General features: G+C 40.6%; 1 protein-coding gene across 1 annotated transcript in view; it reads left to right on the top strand.

Moving 5' to 3' along the window:
- The window catches only part of TBC1D30 (TBC1 domain family member 30), a 60,357-nt gene that overhangs the window by 30,244 nt on the left and 3,428 nt on the right, over positions 1-26,685 (top strand). The window contains exons 9-11 of the mRNA XM_049782742.1: positions 16,789-16,901; positions 20,275-20,414; positions 24,197-24,403. Coding sequence (XP_049638699.1) covers positions 16,789-16,901; positions 20,275-20,414; positions 24,197-24,403 — 460 coding nt within the window. The remainder of the gene's footprint in view (positions 1-16,788; positions 16,902-20,274; positions 20,415-24,196; positions 24,404-26,685) is intronic.

The following is a 26,685-nucleotide window of genomic DNA, read 5'->3' on the forward strand; positions in this document are numbered from 1 at the left end:
AATCCTATATATTATTCAAAGTACTTTTACTGATATTATGACTTTTAGGAGCATGTACTCAGCTGCCAGGCCTTCTGGAAGAAGGGAGATTTGGGGCTTGGTGCTCACACTTATTCCAAAAAGCCTTGGTGATATTAGCCCCCAGACCAGTTTACTTAGAATTTGGTCAGATTGATGTCTCTGAAGGGAATTTAGAGGGTCAGTGATGGTGCAGGGCCACAGGAAAATGGTGATTGTGGATGATGAAGGCAGCAGGCGTGGCTTTGGCAGGGCTGGGGCTTGGCCCATCCTCTCCTCCCAAGATGACCAACTTTCTGCTGTGTGACTTGGTGTACCAAGGATCTTTCATGCTCAGTTTACAGCTCCTTTGAAAAAAGAATGAATCTGTGGAGCTGACCCTGTTCAAAAATGGCAGCTCTCTGTTCATTTTCTACTACTCCTTCTCAGAATCCCTCGCTTTTTTTTTTTAAATCTATTTATTTATTTATTTTGGTTTTTGGGTCACACCCAGCAGCACTCAGGAGTTACTCCTGGCTCTCCGCTCAAAAATCGCCCCTGACAGGCTCGGGGGACCACATGGGATGCTGGGATTTGAACCACTATCCTTCTGCATGCAAGGCAAAGCCCTACCTCTATGCTATCTCTCTGGCCCAGAATCTCTCACTTTTTTTTTTTTTGTTTTTGTTTTTTTGGGCCACACCCTGTGACGCTCAGGGGTTACTCCTGGCTATGTGCTCAGAAGTTGCTCCTGGCTTCTTGGGGGACCATATGGGACGCCGGGGGATCGAACCGCGGTCCGTCCTAGGCTAGCGCAGGCAAGGCAGGCACCTTACCTCCAGCGCCACCGCCCGGCCCCCGAATCTCTCACTTTTTAAAAAGTTTTACTTTATATAAAGACCATGTATCACATAGTTGACAGGTGATTGTAATACATTTGTTTTCGGATAGTGAGAGCAAAAAAAAAAAAAAAAACAAGAATAGAAAAAATAAAGAAGAGAAGAAAAATGAAGTATAGAAACAAGCAAATTTGTAAAATTATTTTATTTCCAATAACTTCATTAAGTCATTGTCAGAAGGTTTAGTAAGCTCTTGTTGCTAGGTAACCATTCTGTTACTTGATTTGTTCCTGAATTTTAAGTGACTTCAGCCACTCACTGGCATGTAAATTGGAGTATTCCTATGGGGGTGACAATATTAAATGAAAATGAAGTTCTTATATGCCCATGAATGTGGTTTAGGAATTCAAAGCACTTTTACTGAAATTGAGGCTTTTTGGGAGAATGTTTTTGGCTGCTAGGTCTTCTGGAAGTATGAGAAGATGGGGGAAGGGTGACCACACTCACTCCAAAAATGTCCTGCATACATCAACCCAAATATCTGCATATTTGGAATTTGGCCAGATTGGTGCCTATGCTGAGAGTCATAATGAGTGGTGAAGCAGGGTCATAGCCAAAGAGGCAATTATGGGTGATGGGAGTAGCAGATGTGACATTAGCAGTTGAGGGCTTGGCCCACCCTCTCCTCCTGAGATTGCCAGTTTTTAGCTGCATGGCTGGTATACCCCTGAGAAGCCCTCATTTAACCAACAGTTACTGACTCATCATTGAGATTATTGACTATCTGATTGAAGTTCTTAGAACATTGATTTTAAAATCTCCATTTGTTTGCTAGGTCAGAGGAGAGACTATTCTTTCGTACCCTCCTATCTGTGCTTCTATTCCAACAGTTTGGGTCTTTTTCTTGCTACTCAATCTGTCTCCTGATGGAACATGCTATTTATTTAGCTTCACTCTCAGAAGTAGATTCATGTTGACATTTCTCAAATATAAAGTCTTTTATATGCTAAAGAATGGTCTGATTCATGTGTTCAAAGCAGTTCTGATGTATCATCCTTCACTCATGAGATTTCAATGACTGCTCATTCATTGCCTATAAGACAAAGCTGATTTTCTCATCTGATACACTTTATCTACTATATTATCTTTTCTTTTTAGAATAAGTTGTTTTATTTTGTCACCTTGAAATTACAAAGTCATTGGTTTCAAGTGTTTCAATACTAATCTCATTACCAGTCTTTACTTCCCACTACTAATGTCTCCTCTCGCCCCATTAGCCTCCAACCCACCAGTCTGCTTCTAAGAGAAGTACTTTTCCACATTTATTTATTTAATTTAATTTTTTTTTTTGGCTTTTTGGGGGGAGATCACACTCAGAAGTACTTAGTAGCTACTCCTGGCTCTGCACTCAGAAATTGCTCCTGGTAGGTTCAGGGGACCACATGGGATGCTGGGGATTGAACCTGGGTCTGTCTCAGGTCAGCTGTGTGTTAGGCAAACACCCTACTGCTGTGATATCACTCTGACTCTACTTTCCTTTTTTGGGGGGGGGTTGGGTCATACCTGGTAGTGCTCAGGAGCTACTCCTGGCTCTGCACTCAGAAATTGCTCTTGGCAGGCTTGGGGTACCATATGGGATCCTGGAAATCAAACTGGGGTCCGTCTGGGGTTGGATGTATGCAAGCCAAATGCCCTACCACTGTGCTACCATTCCAGCCCCACTTTTCCTTTATCAAATAAGGTTTTTCACTATAACTTTCAGTACTGTTACTGGAATGGTTTCATAAATGTAACATTTTACCACCTTTCAACACCACCATCTCCTCTTCAGTTGAATATTTTGCTCTACCATAGATGTTGCCTCTTTCCTATCCTATCTTCCTCTCCCATCAAGTGGCATGGAACACTATGAAGCTATTAGGAAAAATGAAGTCATGAAAATTGCTTATATATGGATGAATATGGAGAGTATTATGCTGAGCAAAAAAGAGGAGAGAGGGCCCGGAGAGATAGCACAGTGGTGATTGCCTTGCAAGCAGCCGATCCAGGACCTAAGGTGGCTGGTTCAAATCCCGGTGTCCCATATGGTCCCCCATGCCTGCCAGGAGCTATTTCTGAACAGACAGCCAGGAATAACCCCTGAGCACCGCTGGGTGTGGCCCAAAAACCAAAAAAAAAAAAAAAAAGAGGCGAGAGATAGACAAAGAATGATTGTTTGTGGGATATAAAAAGAAAAATGGTAGGTAATATTATCCAAAGGCAATAGAGCCAAGGCCTAGGATCATTAGTTTGTAGTAGGAAGCTTGCCACAAATATCAGGTGAGTGCTATTAGGGCAGAAAAGTGACAATGATAGTTATCTCCCCACTTTTGATGAGGTTGGATTATTTTTCTTGTAAAGGTCTACAAATCAATGCCTTATATATCTTTGATAATAACCTCTTATCAAATGAGTATAGGTAAATAATTTCTCCTATTCTATTCACTGTCTTTATATTTAGGTCATCATCAATTTCCTTTGAGGTACAGAAGCTTCTTAATTTACTGTGGTCCATATGTTCATCTTTGCTTCCACTTTCTTGTCTGAAGATGTCTTTAGTTTCAATGTCATGAAAAGTTCTTAAATCTATTTTGATTTCACTTTCGTGCTTGGCTTTAGAAACAGATTGAGTTTGTTTTTTGTTTTTGCATGTAGCTCAACAGTTTCCCCAACACCTCTTGTTTCACTTCCTTGCTCCATTTCATATTTTTTTCCTTTATTGAAGATTAACTGATCATATACCTGAGAATCGACTTCAGGATATTCAATTCTATTGTGTTGACCAGAGGGTCTATCTTTATTCCAGTACCATTTTAATTACTTCCACATTGCAGTAGTTCAAAGTTGGGGTGAGTGTATTTCAGCATTGTTTCTATTTGGGATTTTCTAATCCCTTGTTTTGGTTTCTTTATACTCTGCAAAATGAGTGAAATTATCTGGGTTTATTTTTTTCTTTCTGACTCACTTCACTTAGCATGATTTCCTACAGTTCTATCCAAGTTGCAGCAAACAGCAGGATTTCAACTTTTCTCATGTTAAATAGTATTACATTCATTCATCTGTTGTCAGGCACTTGGGTTGTTTCCAGATTTAGTATTTTATAAACAATGATGCAATGAACTCAGGTGCACATATGTCTTTTCATATTCATGTTTATTGTTTCTAGGAGATATTTTTAATTTTTTTTTGTTTTTGGTTCACATCCAGTAGTGCTCAGGGGTTTCTCCTGACTCTATGTTCAGAAATTGCTCCTGGCAGGCTCAGGGGACCATATGGAATGCTGGAATTTGAACCATTGACCTTCTGCATGCAAGGCAAATAAATGCCTTACCTCCATGCTTTCTTTCTGGTCCCTCTAGGAGATATTTTCAATGGAATCTTTAGGGTGTTATATGCAAAATATCATGGAATATGCAAATAGTAATAGTTTTACTACCTCTTTACCAATCAAAATTCTATTGATTACTCTTTCTTGACTAATTGCTGTGGCAAGGATTTACAATATTACATTGAACAGTTGCACAAAAAGTGAACATCCTTATCTTGTGCCTGGTCTTAAAATAATGACTTTATAATTTTTCTCCATTAAATATGGTTTCAGCTATGAGCTTATTGTATAGGGCTTTTACAGTATTTAAATTCCTTCAGTCTCATTTTGCTAAGGAATTTTTCTATGAATGGATGCTGAATTTTGCCTTAATCCGTCCTCTGTATCTATAAAGATGAGTTGAATGATCTGGTATTTGTTTTCTCCTGACTTGTTTCATTTAGCATTACCCCCTCCAGTACCATAGATTTGCAGCAAAAGGCAAGAGTTCATCTTTTCTAATAGCTGAATAGGGTTCCATTATGCGCCTATGCTGTATCTTCATTATTCACTCATCTGTTGTTGGGCACTTGAACTCTTTTCTGATCATTCCTGTTGTGAATAGTGCTAAAGTGAACATCAGCATGCACATGTTTTTCCAAACCAGTGTTTCTGTGTTCTTTGGATGGATACCCAGGAGTGAAATTGCTGGGTCATACTGTAGGTTAATTTTAAATTTATTGAGAAATTGCCATACTGGTTTTCCATAAAGACCAAACCAATTTTAATTCCCACCCACAGTGGATGAGGATTCTTTTTGTATTGCACCCCTGCTGACACTGCTTTCTGCATTTTTGGGGGGAGGGTCACACTGGCAGCTCTCAAGTATTACTCCTGACTCTATGCTCAGGAATCGCTCCTGGCAGGCTCAGGGGACCAAATGGGATGCCGGAATTTGAACCACCGACCTTCTGTATGAAAGACAAATGCCTTACCTCCATGCTACCTCTCCGGCCCCATCTTTCTGCATTTTTTAATACAAGCAATTTTTACAAGTGTGAGGTTCTTTCTACCTTTTGTGAGCAGTTGTCACATACTGCCTCTGTGCAAAATTGTGTCTTGTTTCCTCAATGATTTTTAAATTTCCGTATGGTCAGGGACTATACTGGGCTTTAACTGTAGCAGTATTCTTATGTTATAAATTTATTAATTATTAAGCAAATATCTACTGAGTGCTGTGATTAGTTTTTCATCTTTTTCCTTTCAATAAGTGTGTATGGAATGAAAATACTCATAGATGATTCTCCTTCACATTTCCTTTGCTCGCAAAGTGTCAGCATTTTGCTGTCAGATAAACCATCTATACATAGAGTTTTGGTCATTTTATTGTTCTTAACAAAACTTTCATGCTTTATTTTATTATATTTTGGACAGACCCAGTTGTGCTCAGGGCTTATTCCTGGCTCTGTGCTCAGGGATCACTACTAGAATTACTCTGGAAACAATATTCAGTGCTGGGTATTGAACTGAGGTCAGTTGTTTGCAAGGCAAGCACCCTACCTGCTGTACTATCTTTCTGGCTCTGCTTTCTTGTTATTAAGCACAGTAATTTAAATGTTTTAGTTTTAGGTTCCAGATTCTACATTAACTAACTTCTTCAAGTCTTTGTTGAACATCTCACTAAGTCAAAAAGGCTTTCTCTTGGGAATTAATGTCTGACTTTGTTTGGAAAGACAAATAAGAGTTGTTAAGCAATTCTTGTATGCACATACCTGTGAGGACATGCTGACCATGTATATGTGTATGTGTGTGTGTTGTGTGTGTATGTGTGTTTTGGACAGAGACACAGAGCTAAGCATCCATTTGTGGATGAAGGAGCAATGTGAGGCAAGGCAGGCTAGTGAAAGCTTGAGACTACAGGGACGTAGGTCCCAGGGCCAGAGAATCAGAGAGCCTAGTGCATGGTAAGGATTGACCTCTCTCAGGTTAAGGGTAAAGCTTTTATGATTGAAGGATTTCTAGACTTCTGTAGAAACTTGGGAAAGGGAAAAAGAAGAGCTGTGAACCTGACAAGTTTTTAACAAAAGGAGGGAAATGGCCTTGACTTGGGCCTCTCAAAGGCCTCATGCTAGCAGCCTGACAGTTCAGTACTTGAGCCTAGTGCTGAGGTGCAGCAGTGCCGAGAGCCACCAGTGCTATCTGGTGAATCTTGGGGTGTTATGCTATGCTCTGTATTGGGTGGGGGTTAAATTTTGAGTCTCACATTTGCCACATCTCCCCTTAGTCGTATCTTGTTTTGGGTATTTCCATGGGTACTTCTATGACACATGCTTTGAAAGAGATCAAGAATGATAGCAAAAAGGCCTGTGAGGAGACACTGGGGAGAAGGGGCAGAACAGAGAAACAAATGAGAGGATATGGTCTGTGTGAGGGAAAAAGTAGGGAGACCAAGGAGGCTCACTAGTTTCTCTCTTATAAAGAACATAAGGGCAGCCAGAGAGATAGTCTAGAGAATAAGGCACTTGCTTAGCACAGAACTGACCCTGGTTCGATCCCTGGCACTATAGTCACCCAAGAGCCACTGGGAATGTCCCACAGGGTGCCAAAATAAAAAAGTGAGAGGGTGTGCAGGGGGTGGGAGGAAAAATAAAGGAACTGGGATGGTAGCTCAAAGGGCTGTTATTCATCTTGTATACTGGAATTAAATCTCAGGAGCTGGGGCCGAAGTGGTAGCAGAGTGGTAGGGCATATGCCTTGCATGCAGCTGACCCAGGACAGATGCAAGTCTGATCCCTAGAATCCATATGGTCCCCTGAGCCAGGAGTGATTTCTGAGCGCAGAGCCAGGAGGAACCCCTGAGCACCACTGGGTGTGACCCCCAAAAAGAAAGAAAGAAAGAAACAAAAAAATCTCAGCAGCTGCATTCTTTCTGCTCCCACCAGTTCTCCTTGCCTCTACTTCAGCATCTTAGACTATAGCCCTGGTGGTCCCCTGAACTGTTTGGCCTGAGTAGTATCCTCCTTACTGCCACAAATATTGTACTGTCAGGCCACCTTAAGCAGGCTGAGGATTGATGGGAGTAGGGGATACTCTTGGAAGCACAATTAACCCCCTAAGTAAAAAAGATAATTTGGGGGAAAGGAAGAGGAGTCTGTTGTGAGGTGTAGTTATATTGGAGGTGCACTTTGCTCTGTTCCTGACACATCCAAAAAATATTTCCCACTACTACATCACTGGGATCTATGCTACAATCACAGCTCTGCCTGCAACTCTGTCCCTAGTTACCAGGCTGGTATTGCTTGACAGTCTCTCTGGGAAGTTCCTACTTACCTTCTTGGGTTCTTCTCATGCTCTTCTCCTCATGCCTAGCTAGCAGCCTGCTATCTCAACCCTTAGTGGTGCTTCTGCCTCCACATGCCTTTATAACTTACGGTTTCCAACCTTGATTCAATACATATTGCAGATTGTGTTTTACCACTTGGCATTTTTTTTGACTACTTCATCTTATTCTCTACTGAATACCAAGATCCCAAGTGTTAAGGCCCCCTCTACTCTATATCCTCATGATGCTGAGAGATGAATGCACAGAATCACAGAACATTAGAACTTGAGGCCATGGATTCCAAAAATCAGTTGTATCCAAAGTGCATATATGCACCAAAGTGCATATATGGGTGATTCTGAGGGAAGTGACTTTTTTTTTTTTTTTTTTTTTTTTTTGTGGTTTTTGGGTCACACCCGGCAGTGCTCAGGGGTTATTCCTGGCTCCAGGCTCAGAAATTGCTCCTGGCAGGCACGGGGGACCATATGGGATGCCGGGATTCGAACCGATAACCTCCTGCATGAAAGGCAAACGCCTTACCTCCATGCTATCTCTCCGGCCCCGGGAAGTGACTTTTAAACATCTCTTAGAGAAACATAGACTTAAAAGAAACTTAAAGATCAGTTAGCCTAATTCTATCAATTCTTAGAGAAAACTAAGATATTGGAAATAAACATCTTGCTGGTTTCTTAGGAGGTCTTGATGCAAATGAAGGACCTGGATTCAAATTCAAAACTAGTGCTTTTTTTTTCTCTCAATATACTGCATTACCTTATTTATTTATTTATTTATTTATTTGGGGGCCACATTGAGCCGGTGCTTGGGGTTTACTTCTGACTCTGTCCTCAGGGATCACTCCTCGTGGTAGTCTAAGGACCATTTGGGGTGCTGGAGATTGAACCCAGGTTAGCTGTGTGCAAGACAGGTATCCTACCCACAGTACTATTGCTCCAGGTCCGGATTTACCTAATTTAAATTAGGTTCTTATAGGACCTAGCATCTTTAGAAGAATAAAGTGAAGAATAGGGCATTGTTTTTCATATAAAGTTTAAATAATGCCATAGTAGTAAGAAGTATCATTAGGGCTGAAGATGTGGCAAAGTCTTATAAGTCTGAGACCCCCTGGCTTCCATCCCTGGCACTACATGGCCTTTTAAATACCACTGGGTATAGTATAGATGCTTCCTGAGAATTGTGACAAGTGGCTGTAGGCCCCCAAGAACCATCAAATGTGCTAATCTTTCCCCCTTCACCCCAAAGAAGAAGGTTGATATAGGTTACCCTTGTCTGAATTGAATTTTACTTAGTATCAGGAAGAGAATAAACTTTTTTATTGTTGTAAGAGAATCAAAACGTAGACTGAGACTCAACTGATTAAATTCCATTTTAGTATCATTTCTCCTGCAGAGGAGAACGTCTGGGTGATGATGAATTGAACCTAATTTTATATATCTGATGTTTTTGTATTTCTTGCAGAGCATATCAATAATGGGAAAAACTTTCTTTTCAGAAATGCCTAAATATAAATGTTTAGTTAAATGTATATTGGTCATATGGATAGAAAATAGTCTTTTCAGTTGTCCATGTTAGAGTGTTAAGGAAAGAAATGGGAAAATGTTATGTTAGGCCCCCCTCTCTCCTATATTTGCTCTTAAAAATTAATAGATGGCTATAATCTAATTTCCTTGAACCATAAACCTGTCAGTAGTGAAAAGTGGCTGCAGATAATAAATATGGACTGCAAGCAAGTCTTTATTTATGAGATAAATAGACAAGGGAAATCTCCTGTGTGGACTCCCTTATTTTTTTTTTCAGTTCTGTATGACAAAGTTATCTATCAGGGTTCATACCCCTATACATCACATTTGTCCTTATTATTTAATGGCTGCTAAAAATTGGATAGTACTTAATAAAGGTATTGGGGAATGCCAATGGAATAGTGTGGAATTGTGCAATTGTCACATGGGTGTAGGGTTTGCCAAGTGCCAGGTCATTAGTCTGGATGGTTTACTATTTTCTGGTCAACAATAACCAATAACAGTTGGTTATTGCTTGTTTAACAGAAGGGTCGCACTGAGTGTTAAAAATGGAAGCTGCGAGGCTGGAATGATAGTACAGTGGGTAGGATATTTGTCTCATACACAGTTGACCCAGGGAATGGGGTTAGTTCCTGGTACCCCAGATGGTCTCCTGATCATCACAAAGAGTAATAGTGACCTTAGAGCTAGGAGTTAATTCCTGAGAACTACTGGGTGTGGACTCAAGGCAAAAACAATAACAAGCAAACACAAAAACATGGGTCATGGGGCCAAAGAGATAGCATGGAGGTAAGGTTTTTTGCCTTGCATGCAGAAGGACAGTGGTTTGAATCCCAGCATCCCATATGGTCTCCCCAGCCTGCCAGGAACAATTTCTGAGCGTAGAGCCAGGAATAACCCCTGATTGTTGCTGGGTGTGACCCAAAAACTGGAAAAAAAAAACACCAAAAAAACAAAAAACATGGGTTAGAGAGATAGAATAGTAGATACAGTGCTTGACTTCTACACTGCTGACCCATGTTTGATCCCAAAACTCAGATGGTACCTCAAATATGGCAGGAATGAACCTTGAATACAGAGCCAGAAGGTTAGCCCTGAGCATAGCTGGATGTGGCCCCCAAAATAAACAAACAAAAAAGGGGAAGCTGCCAGCTCTGCAGAGAAGTAGGTGCAATCACTGAAAGGTCTCTTCCGCACTCCCTTGGACATACCAAAGGTCCATGGGTCCCTGGACCCCTGCTGGTCTGCAGGAGTAGAAAGGTTGAAAACTACTGGTGTATGCCAATAACTTCTGGTCCACTGAAGTGCAGGACAGGTACTGGTACACAGGTGTAGAAAGGATAATCAACACTGATCTAGAACAGATTTTGTTTGTTTTGTTTTTTGTTTTTTTGCTTTGGGGTTTTTGGGCCACGTCCAGTGCTCAGAAATCTCTCCTGGCAGGCTTGCAGACCATATGGGATGTAGGGGATTAAACCTAGGTCTGTCCTATGTTGGCACTGTGCAAGGCAACCCACTGTGATATTGCTCTGGCCCTGTTTGTTTTGTTTTTGTTTGGTTTTGGTTTTGGTTTTGGGCCACACCTGGTGGCACTCTGGGGTTACTCCTGGCTCTGTGCTCAGAAATCACTCCTGGCAGGCTGAGACCATATGGGATCTAGAGATAAAATTTGGGTCCATCCAGGGTTGGCCAGGTGCAAGACAACACTCAACCACTGTATCACTCTATCACTCTATCACCCTAGCCTTAGAACAGATTTTTCTAAAATGGACAACTACCCCATTCCAGGGCTTTGGGACCATTCAAGGGGTTAGTGATTGCCTCAAAATAGTACAGTTGAGAATGGATTTTAGATTATTTGCTTAAAAAAGTTAGAGTTTGTGGGGGCAGAGGGAAGGTGGTATTAAGTAAGTATTTCTCTGAAAAAGGGTTGGTAATAATAAAATAAATTTGGGAACCTCTGTTCTCTAGAGGAACTCCCACTTGGAAGGAAGGTCCAACTTAAACTATGTTTAAATTGAATCCTAACCTTAAGATTCTGTTTGTGTGACATTTCGACTCCAAGGTGACTTGTGAATTTTTTCCCTGGAATCTTGTTAAATCTCTGGTGTAAAGTTGGAACCCTCAAGCTTTCTTGGTGCCATGGGAAGACTGGTATGTGCTTTGTCATCAGCTCAGTGGCCCTCAGCCATGTGAGTGCTGAGCAAGTGAGTGACTGTAAAGTCATGGAAACCAGGAACCCTGATTTCTTTGTTACTGGACTGAGAATAAGTGGTAGAGAAAAAAAAAGCATAGACAAAGAGCATGAAAGCATCATGAAATTAGTTTTCTTTTTAGTGAAAGGGTTTTAGCTGACTGACTTTTGAGCTGACCCAGGGAGGGTTGGTAGAAAGTGGGCTGTAGGTCTCATTCCTTTCTTGTACATTTTATTCAGGAGGCTGGACAAAGGAATTTTCTGATCACTTTTTGCAAAACGGATGAAAATAAAACCTAGCCAATTCTGCTAGTTTATAAGTTGCCAGTCAAATCCTGAAAATATGTTTAGAGTAGTTGGGCACTGAAAAATATGTATGTCTCTTTATAGCAAAGGACTTCTTTGCCTGTTAAGTAGAATTTTTTTTTTAAAGAAATTTACTTAGTGTTATGTGGGGATGAGAAGAAAGAGAAAGATGTTTAGAAGAAAGCCAGGTCTTATCCAGAGGGGAGAAAGTTTTTTGGAAAGATCTAGTACTAATAATCTTGTGTGTGTGTGTGTGTGTGTGTGTTTGTGTCTGGGCTCAGAGGCTACTTTAGCTTGATCTAGTACTAATAATCGTGTGTGTGTGTGTGTGTGTGTGTGTGTGTGTGTGTGTGTATGTGTTTGTGTAGTGCTGAGGGTTGGGTCACACTTCTTGACTGGGCTCAGAGGCTACTTTAGCTTGAGAATTGTTCCTGACAGTACTCAGGGTCATGTAGTGCTGTGAGCTGAAGAAGAGAATGGTCCCAGGGTATATACCCAGGATATAGAGAAGATAATGATCTCAAACATCCAGTTCTTCCTCATCTCTTTTATGTAATCATCTTTGCATACCTTAGACCCAATGCAGAGTGCTCACCTGTGTCCCTTGTTTAAAATATAAAATATGAAGATTTTCCCCCAGGCATCCTACTTAAAGACTCCCCCCCCATCTCTTATTCCCAGTCTTCCTACTCTTCCTGTCCTTTCCTCAAATATTCTAGTGATCAAAGGCATCTTATTTCTAGTCTTTGCTTTCAATCTTGACTTCCTGAGGACAAGAACTTGGAGTGGTCTATGACATTTGGCAAGCCAGATGCTCAGGTGACCATGTAATGTCAGAGAGGGAACCTGGGCCTCCCTTATGTGCTCCAGTTCATTGAATTGGCTCTCTGACTCCTAACTTATATTTTGAACTTGAATGAAAAATTTATGGTTTTTTTTGTTGTCTCTACCCTGCTTCTTAATTATTAAGGGGGAATGTTCCCATGAATAGTGTGCAGGGCTGGTTGGACCTTATTTATTGTGTCATGGCCAGATGCTGGTGGTGCTTCTAGTGGGGGCACTGCACTCTGGATGCTAAACAAAGGCATGCAGGGCTAAATTCTAAATGGTTGTATGGTAGATTCTTGGGTAAAGAGCTATTGGTAAAGAGCTATTTCTTTTTTGTTTTTGTTTTTGGGCCACATCCAGCGACACTCAAGGGTTACTCCTAGCTCTGTACTCAGAAATCTCTCTTGGCAGGCTCGGGGGTCCATATGGGATGCCAGGAATCAAACCCAGGTTCGTCCTAGGCCAGCCGCATGGAAGGCAAATGCCCCACTGCTGTGCTATTTCTCTGGCCTTTATTGGTCACTTCTGTAGCATGAAAGAACATGGAAATTCACTCAGAGCATGTTAATAATATGGTCATTGAAATTCTGCACAGCATTTAGAGCATGAAGAGTATATTAAAATATTATATAAAATATATCTACATTCCCACCACCCAATTTAGGAAATAAGGCAATACAACACAATAAACGCTCTCATAACACTCCCAGGGTTCTCAATACCCACTGTCTTCTCTCCTCCCCCCAAGGTAATCTTGATGTTGTGTTTCATTTTTCAGATAAAATAAAGGCAGCTCAAAGATGTTAGGGAGCAGTCAAATTTCACATCCCATATTAATGGGAGCTACCATTGCTTTCTGCTTCTTTTCACAGGGGATCAGTTCTACGGCTAATAGATTATATCGCCTCTCAGCCAATCTGGAATAATCAGACATTATCAGCCTTGACTAGTGAGGCAGATAGGGGGTGCCAATCCCTGTGCAGTCATATAGTTAATGAAAATTCACCAAGAACCTCTTTTGGGGGGGTATTGATGGGGCTCCTTAGCTAGATCCAAGGAGCCATAGGGATACTTCCAGTGATACTTAGACAACTGGCTAGGCAGTTCAGTGCTCAAAGCAGGTGGTAAGATACTGCTCCAGATCAGTGGTGCATATTTTATAAGGAATCAAACTTGGAGTTTCATGTACACCAGGTATTTACTTCAGCCCTTTGAGCTATCTCCCCATTCCCACCTAGAATTTTTTCTTTTTTCTTTTTACTTTCCTTCCTTCCTTCCTTCCTTCCTTCCTTCCTTCCTTCCTTCCTTCCTTCTTCCTTCCTTCCTTCCTTCCTTCCTTCCTTCCTTCCTTCCTTCCTCCCTCCCTCCCCCCTCCCTCCCTCCCTCCCTCCCTCCCTCCCTCCCTTCCTTCCTTCCTTCCTTCCTTCCTCCCCCCTTTCTCTCTTTCTCTCTCTCTTTCTTCCTTCCTTCCTTCCCTCCTTCCCTCCCTCTTTCTTTCCCTCTTTCTTTCTTTCCCTTTCTTTCCCTCTTTCTTTCCCTCTTTCTTTCTTTCCCTCTTTCTTTCTTTCCCTCTTTCTTTCTTTCTTTCTTTCTTTCTTTCTTTCTTTCTTTCTTTCTTTCTTTCTTTCTTCTTTCTTTCTTCTTTTTCTTTCTTTCTTTCTTTTCTTTCTTCTTTCTTTCTTTCTTTCTTTCTTTCTTTCTTTCTTTCTTCTTTTCTTCTTCTCCTTCCTTCCTTCCTTCCTTCCTTCCTTCCTTCCTTCCTCCCTTCCTTCCTTTTCCTTCCTTCCTTCCTTCCTTCCTTCCTTCCTTCCTTCCTTCCTTCCTCCTTCCTTCCTTCCTTCCTTCCTTCCTTCCTTCCTCCCTTCCTTCCTCCCTTCCTTCTTTCTCTCTCTCCCCCCTCCCTCTCCCTCCCTCCCCCCTCCCTCCCTCCCTCCCTCCCTCCCTCCCTCCCTCCCTCCCTCCCTCCCTCCCTCCCTCCCTCCCTCCCTCCCCCTCCCTCCCTCCCTTCCTTCCTTCCTTCCTTCCTTCCTTCCTTCCTTCCTTCCTTCCTTCCTTCCTTCCTTCCTTCCTTCCTTCTTTTTTTGCCACACCCAGTTGTGTTTGTGTTTTCTCCTGGCTCTTTACCCAGGAATTACTCCTTCTGGTGCTTATGAGGTCATATGGGATGCCAATGATCAAACCAAACTCATGTGCATTCAAGACAAGCAACCTACCTCCTGCACTATCTCTCCAGCCCTTCTACCTAGGACTTTTGACTTCTCAAAAACATTTTTTTTTTTGGATTTTGGGCCACATCCGGCAGCTCTCAAGGGTTACTCCTGGCTCTGTGCTCAGAAATATTTCCTGGCAGTCTTGGGACCATATGGGATGCTGGGAATCGACCCTGGGTTGGTCCTGGGTAGGCTGCATACAAGGCAAACACCTTGCTATCTCTTCAGCCCCTACTTTTCAAAAGCTTAATGATAGTTTCTTCTTGTTATCTCTGAGATATTGAATTTCAGTCTCCTCCTTGGATATAAAATCAGTGAATGCTCATGCACTTTATAATCTGCCTTTTATATCTTTTATATGAGTTTCACCCCTGAGGATTCAGCCAACAGGCCTTTATGGTTGGTTCTCTGTGTGAATGTGGGACTCACTGATGTGTATGTGGATCAATGCAGTTCAAATGGCTGTTGTTCAAGCTGGGCTATGAGATAAGACAGCTTAGAGATGACTGGATCGAGGCCAGAGAGATAGCATGGAGGTAAGGTGTTTGCCTTTCATGCAGAAAGTCATTGGTTCGTATCCCGGCGTCCCATATGGTCCCCTGAGCCTGTCAGGAATGATTTCTGAGCGTGGAGCCAGGAGTAACCCCTGAGCACTGCTGAGTGTGACCCAAACACCTCCCCCCCAAAAAAAAGATGACTGGATCATCCTTGTTAGTTGTGTACTTTTGCATAATAAGCAAAGGGTAATTGAAGGAAAGGCATTTGAGGCCTCTCTTACTTGTTCGGAATCTTGGCAATGTGTGGTGAGAAATCAGAGGAATCCACGAAGTTTGGAGTCAACTGTATATGTTCAGAAGAAAAATCACAGTGGACAATAGTTTGCAGGGCAGTTCTGCACCAAAGAGTGATATAGCCATGCAGTGAGGCCTCCTTTTCATGCCCTGCAAGCATTAGCAACTTCCTAAGGCTGAAGAAAAAAAATCCTGCTGTCATGAACAAATCCTACTTCTGGGGAAGTGCTTTTAGTATTTGAAAGGCTTCCCAGGAGAGATGAAAGATAGAGGAATTTGGAGCTGGAGCAACAGTACAGTGGGCAGGACATTTTAATTGCGTGCAGTTTGCCCAGGTTCAATCCCTGGTATTCCATTTAGTACCCTGAGCATCATCAGGAGTGATTCCTGAGTGCAAAAGTAGGAAAATAACCCCAGAGCATTGCTAGATTTGGTCCAAAAAATAAACAAAATTTAGTGGGATTAATCTGTCTTTTCGGGTGAATAAGAACCTGAAGGATTGAAGAAGTTTGTTTGAGCAATTTGGTTCTAATAAAAACAAAGAACCAACCAAAGAGATTACCTTCTTCATGCTGGTATAATAAGATGTAGTTTTTGAAATTCTGGAGGAAGCACATATGCTTTAACTTTATTTATAGATTTTTTTAACAGCCTATACTTTACACTCTGCTACTTTGTTGTCCCCCCCCCTTTTTCTTTAAATATCACAGAAAATAATCTTTACCTAGGACACACTGCATTCACAGATGTTTGATAAAAAATGGCATTTCTGGAAAAACTCGCAGTCATTTACAAGATTACTCACTGAACTTACTTTGATCTGGAACACTGACATAGAATGTCGATAAAAATGGTCAGAACTTTGGAAAATAAGCATTATTAGTGCAGAGTTAATGAGATTTTTGCTACCAAAGTAAGAGGGAGCTGTAGATTTGAGATTGACTATAAATGAACAGCAGTAAACAGACTCCCTATCCCACAGGCCCCATTACCTCATTACCCATTCCCTCAGGAGGAGGCAATATGAGGAAAAAAATGTATTCTTGTGCTTGTTAATGTGTTTGTTTTTCTCTGAAACTGTTCACTAGCTGCAGAAGGAACAATCACTTTCTCCCTTTCACACTAAAATTTATCAAACCGGGACCAGAGAGATAGCACAGCAGTAGGGCATTTGCCCAGGAAGGACCTGGTTCGGTTCCCCCTGTCCCATATGGTCCCCCAGATTGCCAGGGGCGATTTGTGAGTGCATAACCAGGAGTGGCCTCTGAGTACCACCAGTTGTGGCCCAAGGCCAATCAATCAATCAATCAAGGTTTTCTAAAAAATAAAACTTATCAAACCTAGATGCTTTCCTAGGATTGTCAAAAGTTATTTTAGGCGCCCATTTCAGACTTTTCCCCCCCTTTTTCTTTTGCAGACAGTTTATTCTATGGCACCTTTCCCTTTCCCACAATTGGCAGAATTGAGGGAAAAATATACCTACAACATCACACCCTTTCCGGCCACAGTGAAACCCTCCTTAAGTTCTGGGTAAGATCTTTTTTTCCTTCTGGTTTTCATGATGGAAGACTTTACCTTAATTTGTTATTGTAGTTTAAGATTCATGCTAGCCAAATCCTAGAAATATATTTAGAGTAGTTTGGCACTGAAAATAAGTATGTCTCTTTATCATATCAAAGAATATTTTTGTCTGTTAAGTATAATAGATTTTTTTTTTGTTTTGTTTTTGGGCCACACCCGGTGATGCTCAGGGGTTACTCCTGGCTATGCACTCAGAAGTCGCTCCTGGCTTGGGGGACCATATGGGATGCCGGGGATCAAACCGCAGTCTGTTCTAGGCTACCTCTGGCAAGGCAGACACTTTACCTCTAGTGCCACCGCGCCGGCCCCAAGTACAATGGTTTTATTTAAAGAAGATTACTTAGAGTAATGTGGGCATTGGGGGAGAGAGAGAGAAAAGACAGTGAGAAGAAAAAGGAGCAATATAGGGGCCAGAGCTGTGGCACAGAGCAGTAAGGTGTCTGTCTTGCCAGCACTAGCCTAGGACAGACCGTAGTTTGATCCCTGGCGTCCTATATGGTCCCCCAAGCCAGGAGTGATTTCTGAGTGCATAGCCAGAGTAACCCCTGAATGTCACCATTGTGGCCCAAACCAAAAAAAGAAAAAGAAAAAGAAGTATCTGCAAGAGAAAGTTTAGACTTATCCAGAGGGGAGAAGCTAAGAGTACATACCCTGGTGGAGAGGAAGGACCATCTGCAAGGTGGAGAAAGTATGATCCCCCCCACTTCCCTGCATCTTTACAAAGTTGGGCTAATAGTAGGACTTTCTCCCAACTGCATACAGAAATGTTGATCCGAGTATTGTCATAGGCAAAAAGCCTTGAAATCTTTATGGTTCTTTCATATTCATATCAAGAGAATGTTTCAGAGGTGGTACTTCACCAAGTTTGGAACAATTTGAAGGGGTAGTTCACAACTTCAAATTTATTTTACAATATCAATGTTTAAGTATCTCAATAGGTAAAATAGTGTAGAATGTGTATATATGAATAGATAGAACAGATAGCTCATCTAAAGTAGTAGAAGGACCAAAAATTCTCTCCCACACATGCCTTCCCAAACACACGCACAAGCATTTTGTACATAAACTGAGTATATCAAATCAATGGTGAATGATAAGTTAGTAAGTGGTGCTGGATCAATGGGTCTTATTTGGAAAGAAATAAAATTAAATTCATGTCTCATAACACCAGTAAAAATTTCAGGTGAATGACAGAGGTATGATAAACATTTTTTCTATAAAATATGATAGTAAAATTAACTGAACAAAGTGTAGAAGAATGCTATTAGCTCTTTAGAATTAGAAAGGCCTTCATAGGGCCCAGAGAGATAGCACAGTGGCATTTGCCTTGCAAGCAGCCGATCCAGGACCAAAGGTGGTTGGTTCGAATCCCGGTGTCCCATATGGTCCCCCATGCCTGCCAGGAGCTATTTCTGAGCAGACAGCCAGGAGTAACCCCTGAGCATCGCCGGGTGTGGCCCAAAAACCAAAAACCAAAAAAAAAAAAAAAAAAAAAAAGAAATCACCAAGTGTTTTCATAGCTTGCTAAACTTGGTATAAATACCTTAAAATATTATTTACAGGGCCCGAAGAGATAGCACAGCGGCATTTGCCTTGCAAGCAGCCGATCCAGGACCTAAGGTGGTTGGTCCGAATCTCGGTGTCCCATATGGTCCCCAGAGCCTGCCAGGAGCTATTTCTGAGCAGACAGCCAGAACACCGTCGGGTGTGGCCAAAAACCAAAAAACCAAAAAAAAAAAAAAAAAAAAAAAAAAGGCCTTCATAACTGACTTATCATGAATGAAGAAACAACAGAGCAAAAATTTTAAATGACAACACTCTGACATTTATTTCAGAAATGAACTTTGAGTTTGGCTAAAAATAACAACAAAATCTAATTGAAAAAAAATGATGAAAGAGTGGGAATAGAGAGTTTACATAAATGAAACATAAAACATGTACTAAGAGTTTGCTACTCTTGGCTCACTTTTATTCTCTTACATATTATTCTCTCCACATATGGGAGAGATCACTGTACCTCTTTTTCTGATGGACTTCACTCAGCATAATAGCCTCTAATTCTATCCACATTTCATCTTTATTTATAGCTGAGCAGTATTCCATTGCAGCACTGGTTTTATAACATTGGTCATCTAATAAAATATAATGTAACTTAAAATAAAAAGCATGAGGGGGCCAGATCTATAGCGCAGCAGTAGGGCGTTGGTCTTGCACACACCTGACAGAGGGTGGCTTGAATCTCCACGTCCCATATGGTCCCCCAAGCCAGCTGCGATTTTTGAGCACATAGCTAGAGTAACCCCTGAGTGTCACCGGGTGTGGCCTCAAATAAACAAATAAACAAAAGCACAAGAAAGCTTGCTGTATATCAATATGGAGGTTAAGGAAAATTTAAGGCCAGAGAAATAGTCCAGGCTGTGTTTACTTTGCAAAAGGTTGCTTCTGGCTAATCTTGATAGGAATCCCAGATACCACATTATATCTTGAGCATCACCAGGGGTTACGTTGTGCATAGAGCCAGAAAAAGCCCCTGAACATTGCTTGAGCTCATATATCTAAAAATGTAGAAAAGGGACCGGAGAGAGCAAAATGGTAGGGCGTTTGCCTTGCGTACAGCTAACCCAGGACCAAGGGTGGTTCGATGCCCAGCATCCCATCTGGTTCCCCGAGCCTGCCATGGGCAATTTCTGAACAGAGCCAGGAGTAACCCCTGAGTATCGCTGGGTGTAACCCCCAAAAAACAAAACAAAACAAAAAGGTGAAGATAGGAATAGAGAGCATATTATATTTATGTAAAGAGTAAAAAAGTGATAGTAAACAGTCTAATTTACTTGTCCATGCATACAGTGGAGGAATACATGAAAAGGTGATTTATTTATGAAAATGTGGTAGATTTTTGTTTTTGATCACACTCAGCTGGCAGTGCTCAGGAGTCACTCCTAGCTCTGCACTCAGTGATTACTCTTGGCAGTGCTCGAGGAACATATGGGATTCTGGGAATAGGACCCCAGTTGGTCATGTAAAGCATGTAAGGCAAACTGTCCTACCTGGTGTACTATTTCTCTGTCACTAGGTAGATTTCTTTCCCAGTTACATTAATTTGTTATTAGAGGGCAATTTGTTATGGAGGGCAATTGCTGTAGATGTGTATGTATGTATATTTAGACATGTACATTTATTTAACATAGATCACTCCCTAAATGTGGCATTGATTCTATAATTTAGATTATAAATATATAATGTTGTATATGTCCTTTAAATCACAGATTCTTTAAAAAACATTTTAAGTATTTTTATTGAATTTTTCTTTTTCTTTTCCAAGGCGACTTGGTAAAACCAGAGACAGTGATGAAGAGAATGACCCAGATGATGAAGATGCTGTGGCTAATGCAGTGGGTTGTCTTGGTCCTTTTAGTGGTCTCTTGGCACCTGAACTGCAAAAGTACCAAAAACAGATGAAAGGTAATGAGGTAGCTCCCTATTTTGATATTCACAGTGTATTGGATTTCTCTAGCAAATCTGTTTTTATTGTCTTATTGATGTCTATTTCTTGAATGGTTCCCACTATTAAAATCCCATAATTTGTCTTTCCATGCCCCTTATGTTTTGGTGGGCCTATGCAAACAAATGCCACTTTAATACCGTTTTTTACTATGTTCCCTTGACTCCAATCCTTAAGAAAAACAACCCACTAAAACTTTTGAGGTTAACTTAAACTAGTAAGCATGTGCATGGAACTAGAGAAATGTACTTTGCCCTCAATGTTTAAGGAGTTACATAAGTCTAATGTCTTTAGATTATATTGTGTGCTGCTAAGAAATAGTATGTACTACAACTGGGGATTTGAGGGACAAATTAACTGTATTGTACATGGGTTCAGTTTTGTTTTTCTTAATGTTCTTTGGCTGAAAGTTCAAGGCTGGGATATCATCGATGGGACTACGGAGAATTCTGTTTATGGGTGATTGGGCTTCCACTGTAACTTTACCCTGTCCTCTTTCTTTGCATCTTTGTTGTCATAATTAAAATAAAAAAAATCCCCTTCTCTGTTACTTTATAATGCCATAGGATCACTCTAATACATGCTACATGCACAGTACTTCCTTTCCTTACTGATATCTTGACCTACTCATCTGATTCAACTTTTATGCTCAGTTCCTCCTCCAGGATTCTGGCCTATCACAAATGCTTACTATACACTCTTTGAGTGGAATTGAACTCATTTTCAATGGACTTCTCTTCCACTATAAAAATATCCTCTAAATCTCAAACAGTATGGTAATTTCTACCTGAAGTTGGATGGCAAAAAAACCCTATGTGATGTTGATTATTCTGCTTTGTCCATGGTTTCTAGTTGCAAGGAGAAAACTGCCACCTACTGGTTCTATTAGGTCTTCTCTTGAAAACAAAACAAAACAAAACAAAAAACCCAAGTCTTCTACTAAAAGTCCCTAGAATCTAGATCTAGGGCCTAGATCTTTGAGGATAACCACCATGTCTCATAAAACTTTCTCCCTAGCACATGTTCAGAATTTAGTTAATTATTTCTATAGGATATGAACTGTGAAACTTTGAATATTCTAGAAATTCACCTTTGAATGTTTCCCAACTTGATAAAGTCCTACTTAATGTGTGGACCTCTAAGAAAATAAATAAATAAATAAATAAATAAATAAATAAATAAATCTGGAACTCTTGGGTGCAACACTATATCTGTCCATTTCTTGAGGCAAATAGACTTCTTTTATTCTGGCCATTCCTATAATGAGGAAACATTCCTATAATTAGGAAACAGTTTGTACTCATTCTCCTAGGATATTCTTTCTTATCTTGGAAGACAGCTCTTTAGAATTTTATTTTTACTTTTCTAGTTTGAAGAACATTCGCTTTTGCTGAAAGAAGATAGAAGCAAAATAGATGTTAGGCAATTCTGAATTCACTCTGCCATCTGTAATGTTATACTGCCTTCTCAAATCCAGAGCTAATTCTCTTATTTTTGTTCTTCTAGCTTAGAAGCTCTTACTTAACTATTTTGTTTTAAGCTGTATAGGTTTCAATATTTCCCCCAAGTTTTAGTTTTTTTTTGTAATTTGTATTAATTTTAGCAATACTGTTCTGTTTGGTATGTATATCCTTGGGACTTTTTCATCTTTTCAAATGACTTTTAAAAATCTGAACCCAGCAAGAATTCTTTTTTTTTTTTTTTTAATTTTTTTTTATTTAAACACCTTGATTACATACCCAGCAAGAATTCTATTGATTTCATTATGCCTTTTACCTCTCTCTTGCTGCCTGCATTTAAGCTTTTGATTCCTAGCTGTGGGATCAATTTTAATTTGAAATACTTTGAACTTATATTTCTGCATTCTGAGTCTATGTTTCTTTTTTTTCCTTTCTTCTTCTCTTCTTCTTCTTCTTCTTCTTCTTCTTCTCTTTTCTTCTTCTTCTTCTTCTTCTTCTTCTTCTCTTCTTCTTCTCTTCTTCTCTTCTTCTTCTTCTTCTTCTTCTTCTTCTTCTTCTTCTTCTTCTTCTTCTTCTTCTTCTTATTTTGGGCCACACCCATTTGATGCTCAGGGGTTACTCCTGGCTAAGTGCTCAGAAATTGCCCCTGGCTTGGGGGACCATATGGGATGCTGGGGATCGAGCCATGGTCCTTCCTTAGCTAGTGCTTGCAAGGCAGACACTTTACCTCTAGTGCCACCCTCGCCGGTCCCCTTTCTTCTTTTTTAAAGAAAGGCCTTCCCAACTGATGGTGTGGGTGGAGGGAAAGGACCCAGGAATAATTCAAGTGTTGCTCAGACTTGTGGTGGGTCTGACAGTTTGGTGCTTGGACCCCCAGAGCTCTGGGGCTACTTGATCTCTACTGAGAAGTGCTGGTTGGGAGAGGCCAGTAGGGATCAAGGTCAGGGCCTCACACACTCAGCATGTGTTTTACTACTTGAGCCATATTCTAGGCTCCTATTGATTTTTTTTTTAACCATGCCCTTGTGTGCTCCAGAATGACATGACTGTCTTATCTAATCTCATCATGTGTCTTCCTAGTTAGTTTTTTCTTTCTAGTTTTAATTAAGTTGATATTACTGGGTATTTTGTTTTTTAATTTTTTATATCATTACAGTATTTTTAGTTAAAGAAAGTAGATTGGTAATCTGTTTAGCTTTTCTTTGTGTAATATTTTTTAATGGATGTCAGGATACTTGAAGTCTTCCATTAATGTGTAATTTTTGGCTGGTGCTCTGGAAAGTTTCATAATTATACTAAAGAAGCATTATTGTATCCCTTTTGGTATGGGACATCTGTGAGTCTACCCTTCTCTCAAACTTGATTCTCTATTAGATGCAGTTCTAGATAAAAGGTCTGTGTTTCAATAGAGAAAACAACTGTTGCTCTCTCTCACCTACCCTCTTTTCCCCAATTGAAGATATTTCAATTTATACCATATAGTTCTAGGCAGACTGGACCTAACATTTCTTTCCCTTATAAAATATACAACCTAAAACCCAGAAGAACAAACCAATGAACTAGTTTGCAATATTTCTATCATACATAAATAACCTTGATTGTTTAGACACAGTTTTAAACTTGGGTTAGAGACAAATCTGCTAGTGTGTTATCATACCACATAAGACTTAACACACTAAACATACTGTAGTAGATGTGAAGGAGATATATTATGCGAATTTAGAACTCAATATATTGTGATCCAAAGTCTTGGATAATTTTTTAGATTTTATTTATGCTATATATGTAATTCAATTTTAGAAATGGCAGTGCTTTTTAAATCTATTAACAAATCATGATTATAGGACCAGAGTGATAGCGCAAGCAGTAAGACCTTGCCTGCACTAGCCTAGGATGGACCATGATTAGATCCCCCAGCGTCCCATATGGTCCCCCAAGCCAGGAGCAATTTCTAAGTGCATAGCCAGGAGTAACCCCTGTGCATCACTCGGTGTAGCCCCCCAAGAACCCCCAAATCATAATTATAGAATGAACAAAGTGTTAATAAAGTCAACTCATGAACCCTCACAGCTTCTTTTAAACCAAAGTTAAACTAAGAAAATGCAGAAATATTTTCAAGATCAAATGAAAAGAACGACTCTGTGATTGTTGGTAGCTGCTTTGTGGCCATTACAGTTTTCTGCAGGCCAGGATACTCTCCCTAGTTTTGATATAATTAGTAGCTGTGTAGACCAGTTCTCCTGCATGACACAGTTTCTTTGTCTCTTTTCCTTGGAATATAGAACCTAATGAAGAGCAGAGTCTGAGGTCTAATAACATCGCTGAGCTGAGTCCGGGAGCCATCAATTCTTGTCGGAGCGAGTATCACGCAGCTTTTAATAGCATGATGATGGAGCGCATGACCACAGACATCAATGCCCTCAAGCGGCAGTATTCTCGGATTAAAAAGAAGCAACAGCAGCAGGTTCACCAGGTGTATATCAGGGCAGGTAACGTTCCTCTTGGTTTTTTTGACACAGTGGCAACTCTGTCGTTTTGGGAAAGGGATATTGCATGTGCCCAGGATGACCTTTGAATTCTGGGCACTGTGGCTTAGTAGTCACAAGCACAGCTGGTGTGAACTGTTCACATATCTTTTTATCTCATTTTACATTTTATTTTATCAGGTTCCAAAGAAGAGAAAGACTGTGGTTACTCTTTAGGCTCCAAGGACCATACCATTGGTATTAAAGGGCCATCTTTGCTCTGTGTGCTAATGCGGAGAGTAAAAAATGATTAAAATATTCCAAGCCGTGCAATCCTTGGACTTGAGAAATTTTGGAGCAGTTGTATGCTAAATTTTAAGCATTTGAAAATACAAGTTGATTATCAATGCTCTAGCAAATTAACTGCCTGCTAGTCATTCAGTAGTAATAAAACAGATGCTGTGATTCGACGTGATTGGAGAAAAGTGAAAAAGCCAATTTTTGTGCCATGCTGATGGGATAGCAGAGTCTTGGGAATCTCCTGCAAACACAATTTAATACAGTTGCAAATGCTCTTTTCCAAGGATTGCCAAGCTTCTTATTTTGAAATTCCAAAAAAAAAAATCCCAGCAAATAATCTGTTCCATTATTTAATTTGTGCTGATTTGGGAATGGGGTTGTCTTACTTTAAATGAAATCCTAATGAAAATGATGCCTTTCGGAAATAACCAAAATATATTTTGTTATTTTTGGACTCTTTTGAACATGAGACGAATCTTGCACAAACACTGAATTCACCTCTTTACAGGAAGGGGTAGGAAGATTTCCATAGATTATTTATCCAGAATTATTAAGGAAGTAACACAAGAGGAATGCAAAACCATAGCACTTCAGGTTTCAGAACACTAACATTTTAATGCTAAGAAATCTATATACCGGGCCCGGAGAGATAGCACAGCGGCGTTTGCCTTGCAAGCAGCCGATCCAGGACCAAAGGTGGTTGGTTCGAATCCCGGTGTCCCATATGGTCCCCCGTGCCTGCCAGGAGCTATTTCTGAGCAGACAGCCAGGAGTAACCCCTGAGCACCGCCGGGTGTGGCCCAAAAACCAAAAAAAAAAAAAAAAAAAAAAAAGAAAGAAATCTATATACCATATTTTCTGGTATATAAGACGACCCCCTAATTTTACAGTTAAAACATAGATATAGGCCTATATTTGCTGTATAAGACAGAATGTTCCAGTGCTGCAACTGTATGTACCACAGTGAGCCAATCACAACAAGCAAAGGTTCAAAGGTTTTACTGTAATAGACTTCCTCTCTGACTCTGGCCAATATGAGCAGGCTTTTGACAGTGTAGATTCGGTACAGAACATTGTCTCATTGGCATGCATCAAAAGCCTGCTTGGATTGGCTGAGTTAGAGAGGCGGTCCGAGCAGCCTTGCAGTGATTGGTGCAGGATTGAGTTGGAAAAATCGTTTCATGGCAATATCCAGACGATTTTAGTTGAGCGGCATATTGAAATGTTTTTCGGAATATACTCGGTGTATAAGATGACCCCTGATTTTTGGTTGACTTTTTTTCATTTCAAAAGTCGTCTTATATGCCAGGAAATACAGTGTAATAAATCTATATAGGGGTTACCTTGTATCCCGATGATCCAGGTTTGCATCACTGGTGGTATCTGTAGTTCTCTGAACACTGTCTGAGCACTGTCTCAGGGATCATTCCTGAACATGAACACAAAGCCAGGACTCAAACACCACTGAGTTTCCCCCCCAGCAAAATTAAATTTATATATAAATATAAATGCCCCCATGCCCTAAACAGCAAGGACAGCAAGGACAGGTGGTTTTGTATCCATTAAAAAAGTGAGGAAATGAGGCAGGAAGTCTTCATAATTGTCAAGGTTTATAGTGCTGTGGTGAGTGATCAGAAAATATTAGAACCCTTATATTCTAATTTGCATTTCCTTCCTTCCTTCCTTCCTTCCTTCCTTCCTTCCTTCCTTCCTTCCTTCCTTCCTTCCTTCCTTCCTTCCTTCTTTCCTTCCTTCCTTCTTTCCTTCCTTCCTTCGCACTTGGGGTACTCTGGCAGTGCTCTATGTGTAACTCTATTTGTATGTGAGCTGGGGTGTGGGTGTGGGTGTGGGAAGACATGTGGTACCAGGCATTGAACTCAGGGCCTTGCATACGATAGACATATGCACTGCCACTTGATTCAAGTGCTTGGCTCCTTTTTCAGTAGAAAAAGAGGCTACTGTCCATTCTTTCCTAAGTCTTACCAGAATTTCTCCTCTGGCTTGGG

This window comes from Suncus etruscus, chromosome 11 (assembly GCF_024139225.1).
Source record: "Suncus etruscus isolate mSunEtr1 chromosome 11, mSunEtr1.pri.cur, whole genome shotgun sequence".
Taxonomy (NCBI): domain Eukaryota; kingdom Metazoa; phylum Chordata; class Mammalia; order Eulipotyphla; family Soricidae; genus Suncus; species Suncus etruscus.